Source organism: Thamnophis sirtalis, unplaced genomic scaffold, assembly GCF_051295495.1.
Source record: "Thamnophis sirtalis isolate CommonGarterSnake01/CBP01778 unplaced genomic scaffold, rThaSir2_p1.2 scaffold_3, whole genome shotgun sequence".
NCBI lineage: Eukaryota > Metazoa > Chordata > Lepidosauria > Squamata > Natricidae > Thamnophis > Thamnophis sirtalis.
The window spans coordinates 28,283,941-28,304,096 of record NW_028261383.1 but is presented as its reverse complement, the minus strand read 5'-3'; the positions used below and the strand labels follow the sequence as shown (position 1 = coordinate 28,304,096).

At 41.1% G+C, this 20,156-nt stretch overlaps 2 protein-coding genes across 3 annotated transcripts in view; both read left to right on the top strand.

Moving 5' to 3' along the window:
• LOC106555234 (von Willebrand factor A domain-containing protein 7) overlaps positions 1-7,682 on the top strand; it is a 39,555-nt gene extending 31,873 nt beyond the window's left edge. The window contains exons 16-18 of one of the 2 annotated variants that reach the window (XM_087708472.1): positions 2,557-2,777; positions 5,613-5,717; positions 7,533-7,682. In XM_087708472.1, the coding sequence (XP_087564598.1) occupies positions 2,557-2,777; positions 5,613-5,717; position 7,533 (327 nt within the window). In that variant the 3' untranslated portion in view covers positions 7,534-7,682. Of the gene's footprint in view, positions 1-2,556; positions 2,778-5,612; positions 5,719-7,532 lie in introns of those variants that run through there. The other variant, XM_087708471.1, reaches the window with a different exon arrangement.
• Positions 7,683-8,913: 1,231 nt separating this feature from the next.
• LOC106551026 (uncharacterized) overlaps positions 8,914-20,156 on the top strand; it is a 37,744-nt gene continuing 26,501 nt past the window's right edge. Inside the window, exons 1-3 of the mRNA XM_087708469.1 lie at positions 8,914-9,270; positions 16,485-16,649; positions 19,208-19,495. Of these exons, the coding sequence (XP_087564595.1) occupies positions 9,033-9,270; positions 16,485-16,649; positions 19,208-19,495 (691 nt within the window). The 5' untranslated portion in view covers positions 8,914-9,032. The remainder of the gene's footprint in view (positions 9,271-16,484; positions 16,650-19,207; positions 19,496-20,156) is intronic.

The following is a 20,156-nucleotide window of genomic DNA, read 5'->3' as shown; positions in this document are numbered from 1 at the left end:
GTCACTTTTTGCAACCTTCTGATAAGCAAAGTCAATGGGGAAACCAGATTCATTTAATAATCATGTTACTAACTAAACAACTGCAGTGATTCGCTTAACAAATGTAGCAAGGAATGTCGTAAAATGAGGCAAAGCTCACTTAGCAAGCATCTCACTTAGCAACAGAAATTTTGAGTTCAATTTTGGTTATACGTTGAGGACTTCCTATATTACCAAGGACTCACAAACTGATTTCTGCAGACTCAGATGAACAAAGATTATTTCTTCTGCTATGTTTAATGCTTGATTTAGCAACATTGGAGAGTAGCAGAAACTGGCCCACCATGAAGACGTTCCCGTACTTTAAATTTATATTTTAATATATAATATAATATAATATAATATAATATAATATAATATAATATAATATAATAATATAATATAATATAATATAATATAATATAATATAATATAATATAATATAATATAATATAATATAATATAATATAATATAATATAATATAATATAATATAATATAATATAATATAATATAATATAATATAATATAATTAATATAATATAATATAATATAATATAATATAATATAATATAATATAATATAATATAATATAATATAATATAATATAATATAATATAATATAATATAATATATGTAATATAATTAATATAATATAATAATATATAATACTTTATATTTTATGTTACTCATTATACAAAAACAGCCAACGGTTGTCATTTTCCCACCAAAATGGCATAAACTCAACACACTGCAAACTCAAAGCATTTTATATAGAAAAGAGGCACGAGAGCTTCCTTTTTTCAAACAAGTCCATAGAGATAAAAGTCAAGTTGATAATGGTCTAAGGAGAGTCTCTATCTAATCCAGGGATCCAGGTAACACAACTGCGTTTAGAGAGAGTCACAGGAATGGGAATGAAACATTCGTTGCCACAAAGAGCCAATCATAAAAGCCTTCTCTTTTATACAGATAGTCCTTGATTTACAACCAGAATTGAGCCCAAAATTTCTGGTGCTGAGCGAGACAGTTATTAAACTGCCCCATTTTACAATCTTGCTACAGTTCTTAAGTGAATCACTGCAGTTGATTGTTAAGTGAATCTTGCTTCCCCACCGACAATCAGAAGGTCAAAAAAGGTGAACGCATAACCCAAGACATTGCAACCATCATAAATACATGCCAATTGGGAAACATCCAAATTTTGATCACGTGACCATGGGGATGCTGACATGGCCGTAAGTCTAATAAATGGTTGTATGTCACTTTTTTCAGCACCGTTATAACTTTGAACAATCACTAAAGGAATGGTTGTAAGTCAAGGACTATCTATATATCCTTCACAGGGGAGAATCAAAAAGCATTTGTTCCATCTACACATATACATCAGGGTGCAGAAGGAGGTATCCTAATGTTAGTCTTCTCTCCATTGCTAGTTATACCGTATTTCCCTGAAAACAAGACAGGGTTTTATTTTCTTTTGACCCCCGGGATAGCACTTGGCCTTATTTTTAGGGAGCACTTGGCCTTATTTTTAGGGAGGTCTTATTATTTTTGAGGTGCAGGAGGCAATGAGCATGATCACCTCATGACTGCTGCTGTGTTGCAATATTTTCAGGGAGGGCTTATTTTCAGGGGAGGGCTTATTTTAGTGCATGTGCTCAAAAGCCCAATTGGGCTAATTATCCAGGGAGGTCTTATTTTGGGGAAACAGGGTAGTTTCTCAGCCTTGGCACTTTGAAGACTTGTGGACTTCAACTCCCAGAATTCTCCAGCCAACTATGTTGGTTGTGGTACTCTGGGAAATGAAGTCCATACATCTTCCATGGTTGAGAAATACAGCTTTAGAGCATCACCCAGCCAGCTGTTATTACTTTTTTTAAAATTTATATTTCACTTCTAAACCAGCCATCTACCTCAAAGAGGGACTGTTCCTTTGGTATCATGGTTAGATGATTCTAAACTACAAATTGTTATGGGGAAATGAGAATCATTTAGGAAGAGTGATAGGCCAAATATAGTTTAAATCATTTAATTCTGCATTTTATGTCTGCACTCACCATCCCTTCTGGCCAGGAGGATGCAAAATACTGCAAAATCAGTGCCATTCCAACCAATCCAGTTTCTAAGATTCTCAAGAAGTTACTGAGAATTCTGGGAATTGCAGTCCTATTAGAAGAGAAGGAATGGCAGAACCTGGGTGTGGAGTTAAATGAAGGATCAGCCTAGAATCCCTACATGGCCACAAGAGGTCTAAATCCAATTCCCCCCTGAATTCAGTTGACTCTTATTTAACTCCAAGCAAGTGTGAACCATTAGTTGAAGAGATTCCTGTGCATTTAGGCATTTTAGCAATAAATCAGTTTAATTAGACCTTCACTGGAGACCTGGTCTTTTGCACTTGACACCTATATACAGTATCCATATTGGCTGCTAAATTGGGGAAAAGGCGATCTATGTGTCCTTGCATTTGCATTTTAAATTCATGTACTCGTGTATTATAGCTTTATTACTAACCAACATATTTGCTATTCAACAGGAGACCGATGAGAGCCCACCTGTGCCAAAACTCAGAGAATTTTTCGCGCCTTGTGGGGGCAATAACCAGAAGGAACCAGACTGTCATCATCATACTTGGCAAACGTCATTCACTGCCATGGATGACCAAAGTGCCGTAACCGTCAAAATCAATACGAATCCTTCTGGTCTCACTTGCACTCCAGTAGGAGGTGATGTGAAGAATGTAAAATGTGAATATAGGTATGTATACATCCATTGTTCTGAAAAAAAAAACAATCATAAAAATCATTCAGCCTCACTCAATTTTTACATGCAAGAGTCCTAACCAGTCCTGAGTTATGCCAGTGCAAATTGTTTCACCTCCAGAAGTATAAAGTATAAAATGCTTTGTCAACTATTGTGTGGTGACAACTTTAGCAATAGCAATAATACTTCAACTTTTATACTGCTTCACAGGGGTTCATAGCACTCTCTAAACAGTTTTACAGCATATTGCCCCCAACAATCTGGGTCCTCATTTTACCAATCTCTGAAGGATGGAAGGCTGAGTCAACTTTTCTTTGTTCTTTTTTCTTTATTAAATATAGAAAGAGCAAAAAAATTCAATATCTATATAAAACTGTGTTCTCTAGGTATAGTTAGTTTGAGCAATCATCATCATCATAACAATAGTATTCATAACATTAGTAATAATCATATAGTAACAAAGATCCCATCATAACATTGATAATAAGCATATAATGACAATAGTGCTTACTTATCCATTTGGTAAACCATTTTTACAAAATTAGTTATTCTCTTGTATTTTTTGAAATCTAACTTTTGTTCATTAATACGTTCGATAATACATTGATAGAACGAATCCTATATTAAGAAATATTTAGTGCCTTCCTTGTGTTTAAGTTTCAGAGTTAATCTTTCAATTTCTGCACATTCTATTTTTTAATTACATTCTCTTCTGTAGGGATCTCTATGCTCATCCGATGTGTAAATACAATTCTAGCTGCTGTTAACACATGTAGCAATAAGTACATATTCCCTATATTATATTTTTCTGGTATGATAAATATTTCTAGTTTTAGGTCTATGTGTTCCTTTATCATTTTTTCTATCCAAGTGTGTATTTTAGTCCAATATCTTTTTTGCCTTTGGGCATGTCCACCACATGTGGTAATATGAGCCTGGTGTCTGGTTACATTTCCAGCACTAAGCAGACATATCCTTGAACATCTTAGCCAGTCTTGCTGGTGGAAAGTGCCATCTGTAAAACATTTTATATATGTTTTCTTTATATGCAGTTGACATTGTTAATTTATAACTCCTCTCCCACAACTTTCGCCATTTGTCTAATTCTATCAGCAGCCAAACATTTATCACTGCCTAGGATTGAATTCTCAACCTTTGAGTGGGCGGCAAGCATCCTTACCTCTAGGACACCACACCACTCCAGTTAGTTTTTAGCAGTGACTCCTTAAAATAATGCAGAGAAAATTAAAATGATTGCATCCCACCCTGAAAACAAAAACTAAGTTTCCCGCAGTTTTAAACCTATGCTTTTAAACCTTAAACTTGAAACTTAAATCTTTCCAATTCAATTTTACTTGGCCTTCCTTTTGTTTTCCTTTAATCTGGAGCTGAAGGAGAACAATTGAGGGCCAGATTGGTTTAGTAGCTAAGTGTTGGAATTCATTTTTGGAATATATTTGTATGCAACCACTACAGTAGTATTCAGCCAGTAGTCTTTGTTTACTCGTTGTTTGCTCTGTGATGCTGTATATAAGCAGAATTTCTAATACTAAGGAACCAAGTTAGAGACAAGGAGACTGTGAGTTCTAGCTCCACCTTAGGCATGAAAGCCAGCTAAATAACTTAGAGCTAGTCCTTCTCTCTCTGTCCAACATAGCTGTTGTGATGTCCAACCCTATTGTTGTTATGGGGAAAAGAGAAGGAAGGAGTATTAGGTATCTTTACTTTGAGTTATTTATAAAAGTAATAATAATAAAGATAAGATAAAACCACAGGTAGTTCTCGATTTACAACCAATCATTTAGTGACTATTCAAAGTTGCAAGAGCACTGAAAAATGTAACTTCCTCACACTTCAAAACGATGAAGCAACCCCATGGTCACATGATCAAAAATTGATTGCTTGGTACCCAGCTTGTATTTACAATGGTTGTAGCATCCTGAATTAGTCTACTGCTATAATTAATATGATAACCATTTACAACCTTCCCAGACGGCTACCGACAAGGAAAATCAATAGGAAATTCACTTAAAGACCACCTGATTCACTTAACTGAAGTGGTTCACTTAAAAACCATTGTGCAAAAAGATTGTAAAATTGGGCATGACTCATTTAACAATCGCGTTGCTTAACAACAGAAATTTTGGTCTCAGGTGTGGACATAGATTAAGGACTACCTGTAAATGTAAGTGCAAGTAAATCTCAGCTTTCTCCTTCTCTGCCCTGGACTTTTACAATGTAACATCCCAAAGCTCGTTTCGTCCCTTGCCTGCCTTACGAATGTGCAATATTCACTCTTCAGCGCACAATAGCTCTGACCACTACCGACAGTCTTTATTATTGGCTGAGCTTCTTATTATGTTTAAAGAGGAAGCCAAATAATTAATCATTTATAACAGTTTACATGCTGGTTGTGTGCTTCTTCCTGGATATTTGTGAAAATCAGCAGGCTTCTAATTATTCTGAAATAGACTAAGAGTGCCCTCTGGAGTTCACAAAATTTCCAGCAAAAATAGAAAACAAAGATGCAAAGAGATGGTTGCCTTTATTGATTTAACACTCAGCTATATCTTTTTCCCAGGTGAAAATAATCCAAAATTAGAATATTGCTTTTATTAATTTGAAACTCCCCAAATTACAAAACACGTAGAATTTTAGCCAGATCTATATTAGGTAAGAACTAGCAAAAAAAAATTGTTGCTAAAGCAGACAGAATGTGCTGCTATTAATATTAGCTAATTTTACATTTAAAATTAGCTAATATTTAGGACAGAGCATGTATTAAATATTTTTTAATTTCATTTTTTCTTGTTTTGCTCTCCTCCGTAGGTCAACCTGCTGCAATCCTTTTGCAGAAGCTTTGATCAGTGATGAGGATGGGAACACGAGCAGTTTCACGATGGACCACAGAAACTCTAAGCCTCCTCCAAGCTAGTGAGTTAAGCAGCTGAAGCTGCCAACCCATTCATTAGAGCACTTTATCTTTCTCTTTAGTCAAAACCAGGCAACCCAAGAGCCTGGGTCATAAATAAGAGAGGTTTTCTTACCAGATTCTTCTTCAATGCAGTCAACAATGGCAGATGTAGGAGATAACTCGACTGAGCCCGAGGGAGGGTCAAACATGTCATTGGTCCTGAATCCCTTCGTGACCATAAGAGATCTAAATCCAGCTCACCTTGAATTCCTTTGACTCTTATCTACCGCCAATTTGCTTTGACCATTAGTAGTTCAGATTCTTGTAGTGAGCAATAAACCTTGATATTTATTTGAACTGGCTGGATTTTCTGATTTCCCTGGCACTTGACAGCAGAGCTACTAACTGCACTGCTGCCTTTGCTACAAATGTTCTTAAAAATTTAGGAATGTATCTACCTTGAAAATAGCCAGTTTTGAACTGTATAACAGTGGGCCCTAATCTTTGGGGCACAAAAGGAACCAGTTCTGTGGGAAACAATTTTTCCATGGACTGATGGCGTGTGTGTGTGGTTTCACACACTATCTAGACCTCGCACACACGTAGATGAAACTTCACTTGCTTGCGCAGCCTGGTTCCTAACGGTCTATGGACTGGTACCGGCCTGCCGTGGGGTGGGGACCCCCTCTTGTGTAGTGCATTCAAACCTCAGCTGTTGACTATGGGAAATCTTTCATGACATTTTGTAATTTGTCATAAAATGCTTCATGGTCATTTTTATGTCATAAAATTCTTTTATAAAAGTTGCCAAATTTCAATTCTGTGGGAATCAGAGGTCTAGACTTTAGGAAGGATCTAATACCCCAAAGTACTGAATCCAGTCAGAATTATTTGGAACGCTAAGTGTAAGTAACAACAGCAATTTTAAAAAATGGAAAATAATGTCAGCTATGAATCTGGACGTAGTCCTGTCAGTCCCTTAAGGTAGACAAAGTGAAGGAATAGACTACACCAGACATCCTGGAGCCCATTTTATTGATACAGAGCAATGTTTTTCAACCTCGGCAACTTTAAAATGGGTGGACTTCAATTCCCAGAATTCCCTGAGCAATCTTGCTGAGCTTGAGAAAAACTAATACAGGGCACAGCAAATAAGGAATCTTGAAAGCCTGGTGGCATTTTCCCTCTATGTCTCCCTCCCAGTTGCTTATACCACAGAGAATTAAGATGGATCCAGGGGGATAATGAAAAAATAACACTAGCAGTGTGACAACATCACAGCACAAGCACCGCCTATTTTCTATGCACTTTGCAATATCACATGCAGAAAAATGTAGATCTATCAGAATAGACTTTGTGAACTCTCCTAAGGAGAATGCAACACAATGCCATCTGCAACCACATTGTAGCTTTTGTTTGTCGTCGCAACAGCCCACCAAGCAGAGAGTTACTGATGACAAGGAAACAGGATTAAGAGCCCACAAAGCAATAGACTTTCTCTTGAACAGCTCGTGGCCAATGCAAATTCAACAGGTGCATCTTCTCCCATTGGCCCTTCTCAGCACTAGAATTCAAAGTACACCTGCTGAAGTTCAGCCTTATATCTCTCAACCTTAGCAACTTTAAGATATTTGGGCTTCAACTCCCAGAATTCCCCAGCCAACCATGTGTTCAAATAAACAACATTTTTTTAAAAAAACAATAAAAGTTGTTAACCAGAAAGCCAGGGCTGCTACTTTTTCTGATAGTCTTATGGTAAGATTTGGGAAAGGGAGATGCCGAAAAAATAGCTTGCATTTCTCACGTCGATTCCTTTGTTCACTTTTACTCCATAGAGATGGTGTACATTGAAGGAATGCTCTAACGCAAAATGGATCTTATTTCTGGTCCCTGGATGTCCCTTACCCTGGGATCATAATCAGCCAAATGGTAGTACCCTTGGCCCATCTCTCTGGTGGAGCCCAATAAAACTAACTTCAGAAGCACCTATGTCTGTTGAGAATCTTTATTTAATTTTTTTACTCTCTTTAGAAAATCTTTTGCTCCTTTGCTTCATGGACTCATTGCCTTGTTCTTTTGCCTCACTGGACTTCGTGCTTTGAAACTTTGTGCTAATAGCATTTTGCTGGACCAGAGGCTGCTGTGTGTGTGTGTAAGAGAGAGAGAGTGCTTTGTTGTGGACTTGCCGTAAATGTGGGAGCATTTTAGGGAAAGTTGGAGCAATAAAGGGGAGTTTGAACAATCCACTTGCTGTGTTGTCTCCATGCCTTGTCCTGGGTCACCACAATTACACACCAGCTCGGTCTGGGGGTTGTTATCCCATAAAAGGTAAAGATAGGAGGGGGGGAAATCACCAGATCCAGGGGACCCAAAGACCCAGACTTACTTCATCTTGCCAGGGTGAGTTGTAATTTGCTCCCTCCCATCCAGACCCTCACAGACTCCAGGCCCTGGCTAAAATCCTCAACAGCATCACTTGTAGAGCTAGTGACATTCTTATGACCATCTAGAATTCTACAGTCTAAAAGGGTGAATCTAAAGGGGTCCATCTCTTCTCATTAGCACCTGAAGGCAGAATGAGAAGCAATGGATGGAAAGTAATCAAGGGGAGAACCAACTTAGAACTAAGGAAAAATATCCTCACAGTGAGAACAATTAACCAGTGGAAGGGCTTGCCTCCAGAAGTTGTGGGTACTCCAACAGGGGAGGTTTTTAAGAAGAGATTGGACATCCATTTGTCTGAAGTGGTGTAGGGTTTCCTACCTAAGCAGGGGGTTGGACTAGAAGACCTCCAAGGTCCCTTCCAACTCTGTTATTCTACTATTCTGTTATCAGAAGGCTGCATTGTGCTCTTGTGCCAGAAACACTTAGAAAGTGACAAGATCTCCGAGACACAATGCTTTCAAAAGCAAATCCACAGTGAAAGGTTTTTAATGTCAAAGCTGAAGTACGCACATCTTTAAAGTTGCCAAGATTGCGAAACGCCTTTCTAAACAAACAGGACTCACATACTCCCCCACTGCAACCCATGGAGTTTCAGCAAATACCAGTCTGGCAACTGGTCAGAAACTCTATTTGCAATGTTCCTCTTTGCAGCCGGGGAGAGGGAGGGTTTACGATGCTGACTTCATTAGAGAGGCAGATTCAATATGAAGAGGAAAAAAAAAGAAGATGAACAACTGGCAGCTGCTCATTTTCTCCCCCCCCCCTCCATAACTTCAGCTGTTAAATTCCCACAGCCAAGGCAGGCAGGCAGGCAGAGGTTGTGAGGCAGACGTGGGGGGAAACTTTTTTGTTTAGTTTTTGTCCGGCCTACCCAAGCCAAGCCACAAACTATGCTGTTGGCCAGAGAGCTCCCTTTGCTTTTCTGCATGGGACTTGTGAACGGGTTTTCTCCCAACCGTGAATCGGAAGGCATTGCATCAAGTGATTTCACCGATGCCGACATCCCAGGAAAGAGGATGAGGCAGGCTGTCATGGAGAAAAACCCTTCACCTGGAGACCATCTCGAGAAAGGTGGAGCACTTAAAGAGAAGAATGGAACAGCACAATCATTTCAAGCCTGTTTGGAAGGTAACCAGTGGGAGGGTGGGAAGGTCTTCATAGGATGTGTCCTGCTTTCCCCTCTGGGCTCAAATAGATCCTCCACCATTTCTCTTATGTGGAAATCCTGACAAAAACGGGAAGCTTGGTATGACATCAGAAGGCCCATTATTCCCATCTGCCATGGTATGACTGGGTTCTTTTTAGGACTGGAAGGGGTAATTAGAGTTACAAAATGGTAACTGTCACAAAGAAACCAAGCTAGTGGAGGCTTTTATGGACCTTCTTTACTGTGTCCAGCAAAACTATTTATGATAGATATTAACAACAAAATCCTGACATCTACCCAGGTTCAGGTTTCTTCTTAGGTCTTGTAGGAAGTTAGCACCCACCCCTCTCCTAGAAGAATAAAATATCCTAGGAAATATTAAAAAGGCAGAATATTATATTTCCCTGGATGAGAAAGGGAGAAACATGTCTTTTAGGCAGGAAGCAGGCTCACTCTTAATAGCCCCCACCCTCCACAAAAGCCCACAGCAGATGTCCTCACTTAAAAGATCTATTATAGATAGATCTATAATCTATCTATAGATAGGTCTATTCATAGGCAAATGTCCTCACCCAAGATCCAACAAAGGTAGGATTAGCCTTCTACCCATAAGAACCCACCACACGGCACCTGGGGAGATTACATCACCCAGCAAGATTCAACCAAGCTTGGGACTCAAGACACTACAAAGTTACCCCTGTATGACCCCATGGGAGTCTGACAATCAATCAGGATGCATTTCTTGCCACAGGAACAGGAAGCTCCAAGGCACGGCTCAAGAGAGGGCATAAATCTATCTATCTCTCCCACCTAGGTGCTTTTTCTTTGCCCAGGACCAAAAAAACCATGTGGTCCTGTCCACCATTAAACCATATTTCCATGCAGTCTCCATGTTTCCAGTGTCTTTCTTCCCATTTGCAGATGAACCCAGATGGACATTTCTTCCAACAGTCTCTATACTAGTGACTATTCCCCTCAAGCTCTCCTCCTGAATGCTTCATTTCCTCCCCACCCTTCACTACATCTTCGTCCCCCATTTCCAGGATTATCGAGAAAGAGTAAAAGGGAGGAACATGCTGGATTTACAAATGTGCATGCTCAGCGCTGGTCATCTAACTTTCTTTGGATCTGCTTAGCTGGTCCTTTTCTGTGTCTGCTCTAATGGGAGAAGACTCTCTCTTGGGAGGCTTCTGCCAATTCTTTCCCAGAGCCTAGGGCTTTATTAAAGACCTTCTGTCCATAGCCACTTTTTCCCTGTGTCCCATCTTGGATGAAAATATCATCTTCTAGGAGTTTGCTTCTCTTCCTTCAGAGAAACCACCATATACTTTTCTTCTCCAGCAGAGAAACAACTGCTCCACACATGCATATCAAACGTATTCTCCACCTTTTCTCTCTTCCTACTCCCTTCTAAAACAACCTTCGTAGTTCTTATTGTCTATCCTCGTTTCTCCCACGACTTTGTCCCTTCTCTCTCTCTGGTTCTGGGCCAGACCAACAGGATCTCCCTCCATACATCTGAGGAGGTACGTATTCTATATAGAAAAACGGATAAGATATAGCTTAGTTGTCATAGCTCAACAGGCCAGACAAGTCACATATAATTAAGCCAATTTTGTGGTGTACAAATTTCTCCTTCCTAATGTTTAACTACTAAATTTCAGAAGCATTGTTCTTATTATATATTTCCTCCAGAAAATAAGCAAAATCAAAAGGTATTCAGCCTGTACAAGGCCTCATGGGCATATTTTATTTAATACTAGCTGATAACCTGGTGTTGCCTGGGTATTTATTTATAGGGGGGAAATGTCCAGACCAAATGTAATTTCTAATGTTGGATTTTCCCCCTTAACAAAGGGAGCCCCCTTGTGGAATACTGTGAAGTCGTTACCATGGCAATTCCACTGCGCTGTACAATAGAGGCAGTACAGTAGAAGCCATTTTAAGGCAAAACGGTGTATTTTAACAGAACACATACCCCGAGGGGTGTTAGGGATGTTTTACCCCCACAGTATTTTTTTTCCAGAGAGTAAGTCATCTGCGTACCAAGTTTGGTTGAAATTGCTTGAGGAGTTCCAGAGTTGTGCTGAAACCTACACACACACACAGACACACACACAGACACACATAGAGCCATAGATAGATAGATAGATAGATAGATAGATAGATAGATAGATAGATAGATAGATAGATAGATAGATAGATAGATAGATAGATGGTGCCCATTCGGGTGATGTCACCAACTTTTCATTACCAATCGATCACCACAATTATGACTGACTGACAATGCAAATCATCGTCTCTCTGAGCTTGGTTGTTTTCTTGCAGATGTTTCATTACTCAAACTAGGTAACGTCATCAGGCTAATCCACTAGTCCACATTATCCAATCTAGTCTGGATAATGAAATGTCTGAAAGAAAACAACCAAGTTCAGGTAATGTTCTGACCTAGGCTTCCCCAGCAACATGAAGCTGAGTCCTTGTCCCGATAAACCCTTTTTATTTAATTTGCGGCGAATTCCTCTCCAGCAAAGTATTTCCTCTCCCACAGTCTTTCAAGATAGTTCACAATTACCGACCTTTATCAGACTTGGAGAGTGGCCAGGCCGATAACTTTCAGACACCTCAATACTTGGCAAGAATGCAGGAATGAACTAATTGTCTCCTGCAAACACCCCTCCCCTTTCACTCCTCTTTTGTTCCCTATGGGAGGGGCCATTCACCATCCATCTGTAGCCTTACTCCCAAGTCGACCCCTGTTCCTTAGCTGTTCCCTTCGTCTGGCAACACTGCGCATGCGCACACTGGGAACAGGCTACAGCTGTTTGTTTGCCCCACTGATGTCCGACTCCGAAGGCAGCTGATAACTGTCAGACGGCCCTGGCCCCTTCTCTGCCTCCGACATAGAGCCCTCATCAGATTCTTCCCCAGACTCCAGGACTGGTCCATCTTCCTCCCCAACCTCCTCATTGTCCGAGTCTGCTGCCGGCTCTGCTGGCCACTGGCAGGCCACAACAGTTGTTTAGATATGTCACAGCTGCCATGCCCTTGAATTCAAGTATGGCATATCCAAGGGGCCGGCCTGCTCTACTCCTGAACTTCCATCACCTTCCTTTCCACATTTCTCACTAGCCCACTTAGCTATGATCAAGTGAGATCAGGGAACAGATGGAAGGGGGAGTTGGATATATTATACTTCTTGTGACAGAATATATAGATTAAATGTTTCTCAACTTTGGCAAGTTGAAGAGAGGTGGATTTCAACTCCCAGATTTCCCCAGCGACACATCTTAAAATTGCCAAGGTTATGAAACTCTAGTTTAGAAGAAGTTGAAGCATCTTCAGAGTTTAGATTTCATGATACACTTTTGAATTAAGGGCAACCATGAGGTTTGAACTTATTGGTCAGGGATTTAACATTTTTCTATAGCTTCTGGCTTGCCAGGTTTGAAATGTCTCTTAGCAACAGCTATTTCAGTTGCAATATTTGAAGTTCTTTTCTGCGTAATATCTAGCCAGGAACAATAGGGGCTTTATGACCATTTGCTTGGTCTATAATTTTTTGTTCCCTTTTCCTCCATGTCAATCATCTGCTCACAAACATTCTCTGGAGCAGCACTTCTAGAAAAAGAAGTCAGTATTTTTTTCATTGGTTTTTGAGATTTGATGTACACGTTTGATGTACATTTTGGTTAAAGAAGATAGAGTAGTCCTTTCTGTGTATAACCAACACGAGGAAGATCTGTTGTTTGAATGCTTTCTGCTGATCTGGGGATCTCATCCAGGCTAAGAATTTTAAAAAAACATTAATAAGAATGTATTAATTTACCACCTGATTCTCAACAACGCCACAACAATCAAACAAAGAAATGACACTTTTTTAAAAAATTAAAGAAAAAAATACGGTAAGAGAAAATATGTGAGGGATCCATTTCTTTGTTTTTCTATATTCATGACAACTTTAACAGAGATGTAGGGAGTAAAAAAGATGATTTTGAGGGAGATACACACATTCAATTATCAAAGAGATGAAATGGAAGGGGGGGATATCTTAAATCCACAATAGAGAGATAATATTTAGCAGAGACTCAGACATACTCCTGAGTCATGGGAGTGTAAGAAAGAAGAGAGATCAATCAGGCTTGTAAAATACTGTTATTATAGTCAATCTCAATAGAAGATAGTTTTAGCCTTCCTCTGGAGTTGATTTCCAGATCCGTTCTACCAGCTGTGCTAGCAACACTGGAATATCTCTTTGTAGAAAGGTTGCCCTATTAGGGAAAAGTGAGATAGGTTTCCAAGTTTTAAAAAAAAATCTAAATAATTAGAACAGTTGTACTATTTGGAAAATTTAAGGTCTCAGCAAAGTGTCCTGAATTATGAGAAATTAAGAATTGCTACTGAGGAAGGCATACAAACAATTAAAGCTCATCCCAGATAATACCTCTGTTGTGTGAACTACACTACCTTCCTGTTTCTCTGCAGGTGCAATTCAAGGTGCAAATCATAACCTTTAAAGGCACAGGGCTAGATTATCTGCAGGACATCCTTTCCCTAAGGACGTTGACTCATCGTCAGTGGTGGGTTCCTACCGGTTCGGACTGGTTCGGCCAGACCGGTAGTGGCTTGGCAGCCTGGGTCATTGGAACCGGCAGCGACCCAGGCCTGCCACGCCCCCAAACCGGTTCTCCAGGCAGCACCATAGGTTTTTATTGCACTGTGCATGTGTGCACAACATACATCAAGCGGGCATGTCCGGCACGCCTACAAGCGAACTGGCAGTAGTCATTGCTGGAACCCACCCCTGCCCCACCTACAAGGTCAAATAGGGTGGACACACTCCTAGTCCCTTATTCTAAATCAGGGGTGTCAAATTCAAGGCCCGTGGGCCAGATCTGGCCCATGGGGAGCTTAGATCTGGCCCACAGGGCGGCCCTGGAAACAGTAAAGGACCAGTCCATGGTCCCTCTGCCAGCGAAAACGGCCTCCCAAGCTCTGTTTTCAGCTGCAACAGCCTCCTGAAACCCTCTGCTCAGGCCACTACAGGTGCTGACATGAGTGATATTAAGATGACCACGCCTACCATGACCACACCCACCCCGGCTTCCTGAGATCAAACACAACCCTGATGCAGCCCTCAATGAAATCGAGTTTGATACCTCTGGCCTAATGATGTGAGCTAGATTAGATTAGATTAGATTGCTTTTATTTATAGGCCGCCCTTTTTCCTGAGGGGACTCAGGGCAGCTTACAACCTATTGGGAGGGGATACACGTAATGACATATACAGACATTACACAATTAAAAATAGAAGCAACATTCATTCATCATTCGGGTGGGGACGGATCCCAATCTTTAACCCCAGGCCTGGCGGGATAGCCAGATCTTAAGGGCTGTGCGGAAGGTCTGGAGGGTGGTGAGGGTACGAATCTCCATGGGGAGGTCGTTCCAAAGGGTCGGAGCTACTACTGAAAAGGCTCTCATCCGCGTAGTTGCCAGTCGGCACTGGCTGGCAGATGGAACTCGGAGGAGGCCTAATCTGTGTGATCTAATCGGTCGCGAGGAGGTAATTGGCAGGAGGCGGTCTCTCAAGTACCCAGATCCACTACCATGAAGGGCTTTATGGGTGGTAAGTAGCACCTTGAAGCGCACCCGGAGATCAACAGGTAGCCAGGGCAGCTCGCGGAAGATAGGTGTTATGTGGGCGAACCGAGGAGCACCCACAATCACTCGCACGGCCGCATTCTGGACTAGCTGAAGTCGCCAGATGCTCTTCAAGGGCAGCCCCATGTAGAGCACGTTGCAGTATTCCAGCCTAGCGGTCACAAGGGCACAAGTGACTGTTGTGAGAACCTCCCGGTTCAGGTAGGGTCGCAACTGGCGCACCAGGTGAATCTGGGCAAATGCCCCCCTGGTCACAGCCGACAGATGGTGATCGAAGGTCAGCTGTGGGTCCAGGAGGACTCCCAAGTTGCGAAACCCTGTCTGAGGGGTATAATATTAGAAAGCTTGCATGGCCGCCCTTGTGCAATGAAACACCTTACCCCTTGAAGTTTAGTAGATATCCACCATTTTCATCTTCCTTAAGACCTGACTTTTCCCTCAAGCGTTGGGGTAATATTAGAGAATGCACATTAGCATGCGTTGTTGCCAGATTTTTGTTCTTTTTCATGTTTTATGTCTTAACTGGTTGAGCACTATCATTTTCAAAATAACTCTAAATGTCTTTTAATTTTTACCTGGGAGCCGTGCTGGGTTAGTTGTAAGATGGGCACAGGGGTGGGATTCAAAACTTTTTGCAACCGGGTCTCCTCCCGGTTGCTGGGGGGATGCCTACTCGGCCTTCTGCACCGCATTTTTGGCCTCCCCAAGCTCCAGAGGCTTTCCTCGAGCCTCTTGGAGGGCAAAAATGGCCTCCCATGGGCTCTGAAGGCCCTCCAAAGGCTGGAAACAGGCCTGTTTCCGGACTTCCGTAACTTCCGGGAGGCCTGTTTTTTGCCCTCCCAGAGCCTCCATGCGGGCCGTGCACTTATCTGGCATCCAAAATAGGTCACCTGGAGACTCCTAGGAGAAGCGAGTGGGGTGGGCGTGGCCAGCCAGTCCTTGCAAACTACCAGTTCAGCAAACCAGATGTAAAAATAGCATCCAGTTTGCCTGAACCGGTCCGAACTGGCTGAATCCCACTCCTGGATGGGCAGCTATATAAATGTTTTAAATAATTTTTTTTTTAAAAACCCAGCCGCCAACAACTGCACAATGAAAGCCCTCAGTGGTGGGATTCAAATACTTTAACAACCAGTTCTCTGCCCTAAAGACCAGCTGGATAGGCATGGCTCTGTGGTCATGTGACCATGTGGGCATGGCCAACTCAACATCACTCACATTTATGGGTTCTCCACCTTAGCTGTTAGAATGTAACAAGGGTTAAACAGAGAGGCAGTTTCTGTAATCAGGGCAATAAAGATTAGACTAGAAACAACACCAGAATGTTTCCTTCCTGCCTTCCTTACAGGATTAGCCCTGTAATGTGAGAAAAAAACAAAATGAGATTTCTTCCAACAACCGGTTCTCTGAACTGCTTAGAAAGTTAACAACTGGTTCTCCCGAATAGGTGCGAACTGGCTGAATCCCACCACTGAAAGCCCTGCCCTTTTTTTAATATGCATTTTTATTATGGTTTTTTTTCCCCATGCAGGCAAATGTGGACATGGCGGGGAAAATGATGCCACCCAAGACCCCTCCTCTCCTGGGGACAGCCATAAAGAGGCAGCTGACCCCCTGCTCTCTTCTCATTCCTATTTGCACAAGGAAGCTACAGAAACAGCCACTGAAGCCACAAAGAAAATTTTTGCACGAGATGGTAAGCCAGAATCCCTAGTGATGTGAAACATCCTGAAGAAAGCCCCCTGCTGCCAATAGCATCTCTAGTCATTGAAGAAAACTATGGTGACAGCCATTAGCCTTAGAGGGGAATGGCAAGGAAGGGCAAATGAAGGAGGGCGTGTCATGAGGTCATGATTCAAACTCCACCCCTTTGACACTTCATTGGACAGTGCTGGGGTCATGATGTCGTGAGCGGCTTTGTCATTTCCATGGAATTCCAGGAACATGCAGATGTCCCTGGCCATAGGCATACCCTCTTTCCCCCAAAATAAGACCTCCCCAGGTAATAAACCCAATTGGGCTTTTGAGCACATGCTCTAAAATAAGCCCTCCCCAAAAATATTGCAACATAGCAGCAGCCATGAAGTGATCATACTCACCATCTCCTGCAGCTGAAAAATAATAAGATCTTCCCGAAAATAATATCAAGCGCTTATTTCGGGGGTCAAAATAAAATAAGATCCTGTGTTATTTTTGGGGAAACACAGTATTTCTTTTTTCTTTTCCTTTTTTTTATTTATAAACATTTTGAATACACTGTATTGTCAGGGTATGTCATTTAGAAAAGAAAAACAAAGAGAAAACAAAATATTAGCACATACTGATAACAATAGTAACAAAGCATAACAGAATACTTTGGGCTCAATTTCTTCTTTATATTAGCATATTTATAATGCTGTTAATTATAGTAGCATATTTATAATTAAAAACCATCTTTATATTTAATTCATATATAGCAGTAATTATTCTTCATCTAATTTCTACCTCTTCTCTCCAACCATTTATAAATTCTATTCCATGTCTAGTAATATTCTGTGACTTCTTTGTCTTTTATTTTTAAAGTCAGGAACATGCAGATGTCCATGGCCATAGGCATATTTCATTGATCAGGTACACCATATACTGGTAGTCCTCGACTTACAACCACAATTGAGCCCCACATTTCTGTTGTTAAGTGAGACGGTTGTAAAGTGAATTTTGACTCCTTTCACGACCTCTCGGGCCAGAGTTGTTAAGTGAATCATTGCAAGGATTAAGTTAGTAACATGGTTGTTAAGTGAATCTGCCATCCCATTGACTTTGTTTGTTAGAAGGTCACAAAAGATGATTCCATGACACGCTGCAACCATCATAAATGTCTAGTTTAATGAAAACAAGCCCGGAACAGATAATTATTATTATATGCACAGGTACAGTATATGTGGTACCTTGCTCAATAGTAGTAACTGTGAGTGGGATCTTGGAGTCCTAGTGGATAACCATTTAAATAAAAGCCAGCAGTGTGCAGCAGCTGCCAAAAAAGCCAACACAGTTCTAGGCTGCATAAACAGAGGGATAGAATCAAGATCACGTGAATTGTTAATACCACTTTATAAAGCCTTGGTAAGGCCACACTTGGAATACTGCATTCAGTTCTGGTCCCCACGATGTAGAAAAGATGTGGAGACTCTAGAAAGGGTGCAGAGAAGAGCAACAAAGATGATTAGGGGACTGGAGGCTAAAACATAAGAAGAACGGTTGCAGGAACTGGGTATGTCTAGTTTAATGAAAAGAAGGACATGGGGAGATAGGATAGCAGTGTTCCAATATCTCAGAGGTTGCCACAAAGAAGAGGGAGTCAAGCTATTCTCCAAAGTACCTGAGGCCAGGACAAGAAGCAATGGGTGGAAACTAATCAAGGAGAGAAGCAACTTAGAATAAGGAGAAATTTCCTGACAGTTAGAACAATTAATCAGTGGAACAGCTTGCCTCCAGAAGTTGTGAATGCCCCAACACTGGAAGTCTTTAAGAAGAGATTGGATAACCATTTGTCTGAAACGGTATAGGGTTTCCTGCCTAGGCAGGGGGTTGGACTAGAATACCTCCAAGATCCCTTCCAAGTCTGCTATTGTATTGTATTGTATTGATTTAAGGGGAAAACAGGAAGAAAACCTTTCTCTAGCCCAATGTTTCTTAACTTGGTAACTAGGATGTTTGAACTTCAACTCTCAGAATTCCCAAACCAGCACGTCTGACTGGGGAATTCTGGGAGTTGAAGTCCACTTATCTTGCCAAGGCTGAGAAACATTGCACTAGCCAAATAAAAAGACCACATAAAAAAGCGACCAGCAAAATACCTATATGTGCATTTCTGTATTCCCTGCATTAGTGGCGTGAGATTGGACAACCATTTGTCTGGAGTGGTGCAGGGTTTCCTGCCTAGGCAGGGGGTTGGACTAGAAGACCTCCAAGGTCCCTTCCAACTCTGTTATTCTATTCTATTCCATTACATTCCATTACATTTTTATTATTATAGAATTAATATCAATGAAATGAATATTGTTGTAAACATTATGATTGTCATCTTTCAAATTATTTATACCCAGAAAAACTAATATCTTTTTTAGTATTATCGATTTTGGGCTCAACTGTGGTCGTAAGCCAAGGACTACCTGTATAGGAACAAAAGGGCACTTTTCTAAAACAATTTTCTTTTCTTTGGTAAACTCGGGAGGAGCCACTTAAAAGGAGAAATGTGTATTTCATTTTTTGCAGAAGTTGTTAAGAGGAACACTAGAGCCTCTCAGAGAGCTTATGATAACGTCTATGAAGAATTAGCATCCTTTTCTCAGGGCTACTACTTGAACGTAAAGAAAAACCAACTCTCTAAGGCCCTTGGCGTACTGGAGCTGTCCATGAATGCCGCTCCTGTTAAAATAGCCCATAATCGTGTGGATGGAAGTCAGTTCTCCTTCCCCGTGGATGAAACTCTCTCCGAAATATCAATCTCAGTCAAGACTTTGAGGCATGAGAGATTCAACTTTAACATCTGGCAACCTTCAGGTAATTGGACTGAGTGCAAATGGAGGGAAACAGACCAAGGAGAGATTCAACCTAGAAATAAGGAGAAATTTTCTGACAGTGAGAACTGTTGACAGAAATATCCTTCTGGGTTCGGTTCCAAGTGTAAAAGACACTGGAAACATGGAGGCTGCTTGGAAAGATGATTTAATGGTGGACAGGATCACATGGATTGAGTTCCTGAACAGAAAAGGGGGGGCCACATGCTTCCAGATGTTGGGTGAAGAAGAAAAAGAGGCAGAGATGCTGAAAGTCCCTGGTTTTATGCCCTCTCTGGGCTTTGATCTTGAGCTTGTATTCTGATTGGTTGTCAGACTCCCATGGGGCCATGCAGGGGCAACTCTCTAGGCTGTGTTTTGAATCCAAGTTTGGTTGAACATTGCTTCTTCCCAGGTGCCCTGTGTTGAGATAGGTAAAGGGCTAATACTATCATGCCTTTATCCCATCACCCTGCAGCTGAAGGGGGATCTTTGTTATGTAGAATAGACTGGCCCAGACTTTTTAATGACCTATTGACACAGGTGGGGGCTATTAAGAGTGAGTCTGCTTCCTGCCTAAAAACATGTTTCTCCATTTCTGATTCAGGCAAACATAATATTTCAATATTTCCCAGGATATTTCCTTTTTCTAGGAGAGGGGTGGG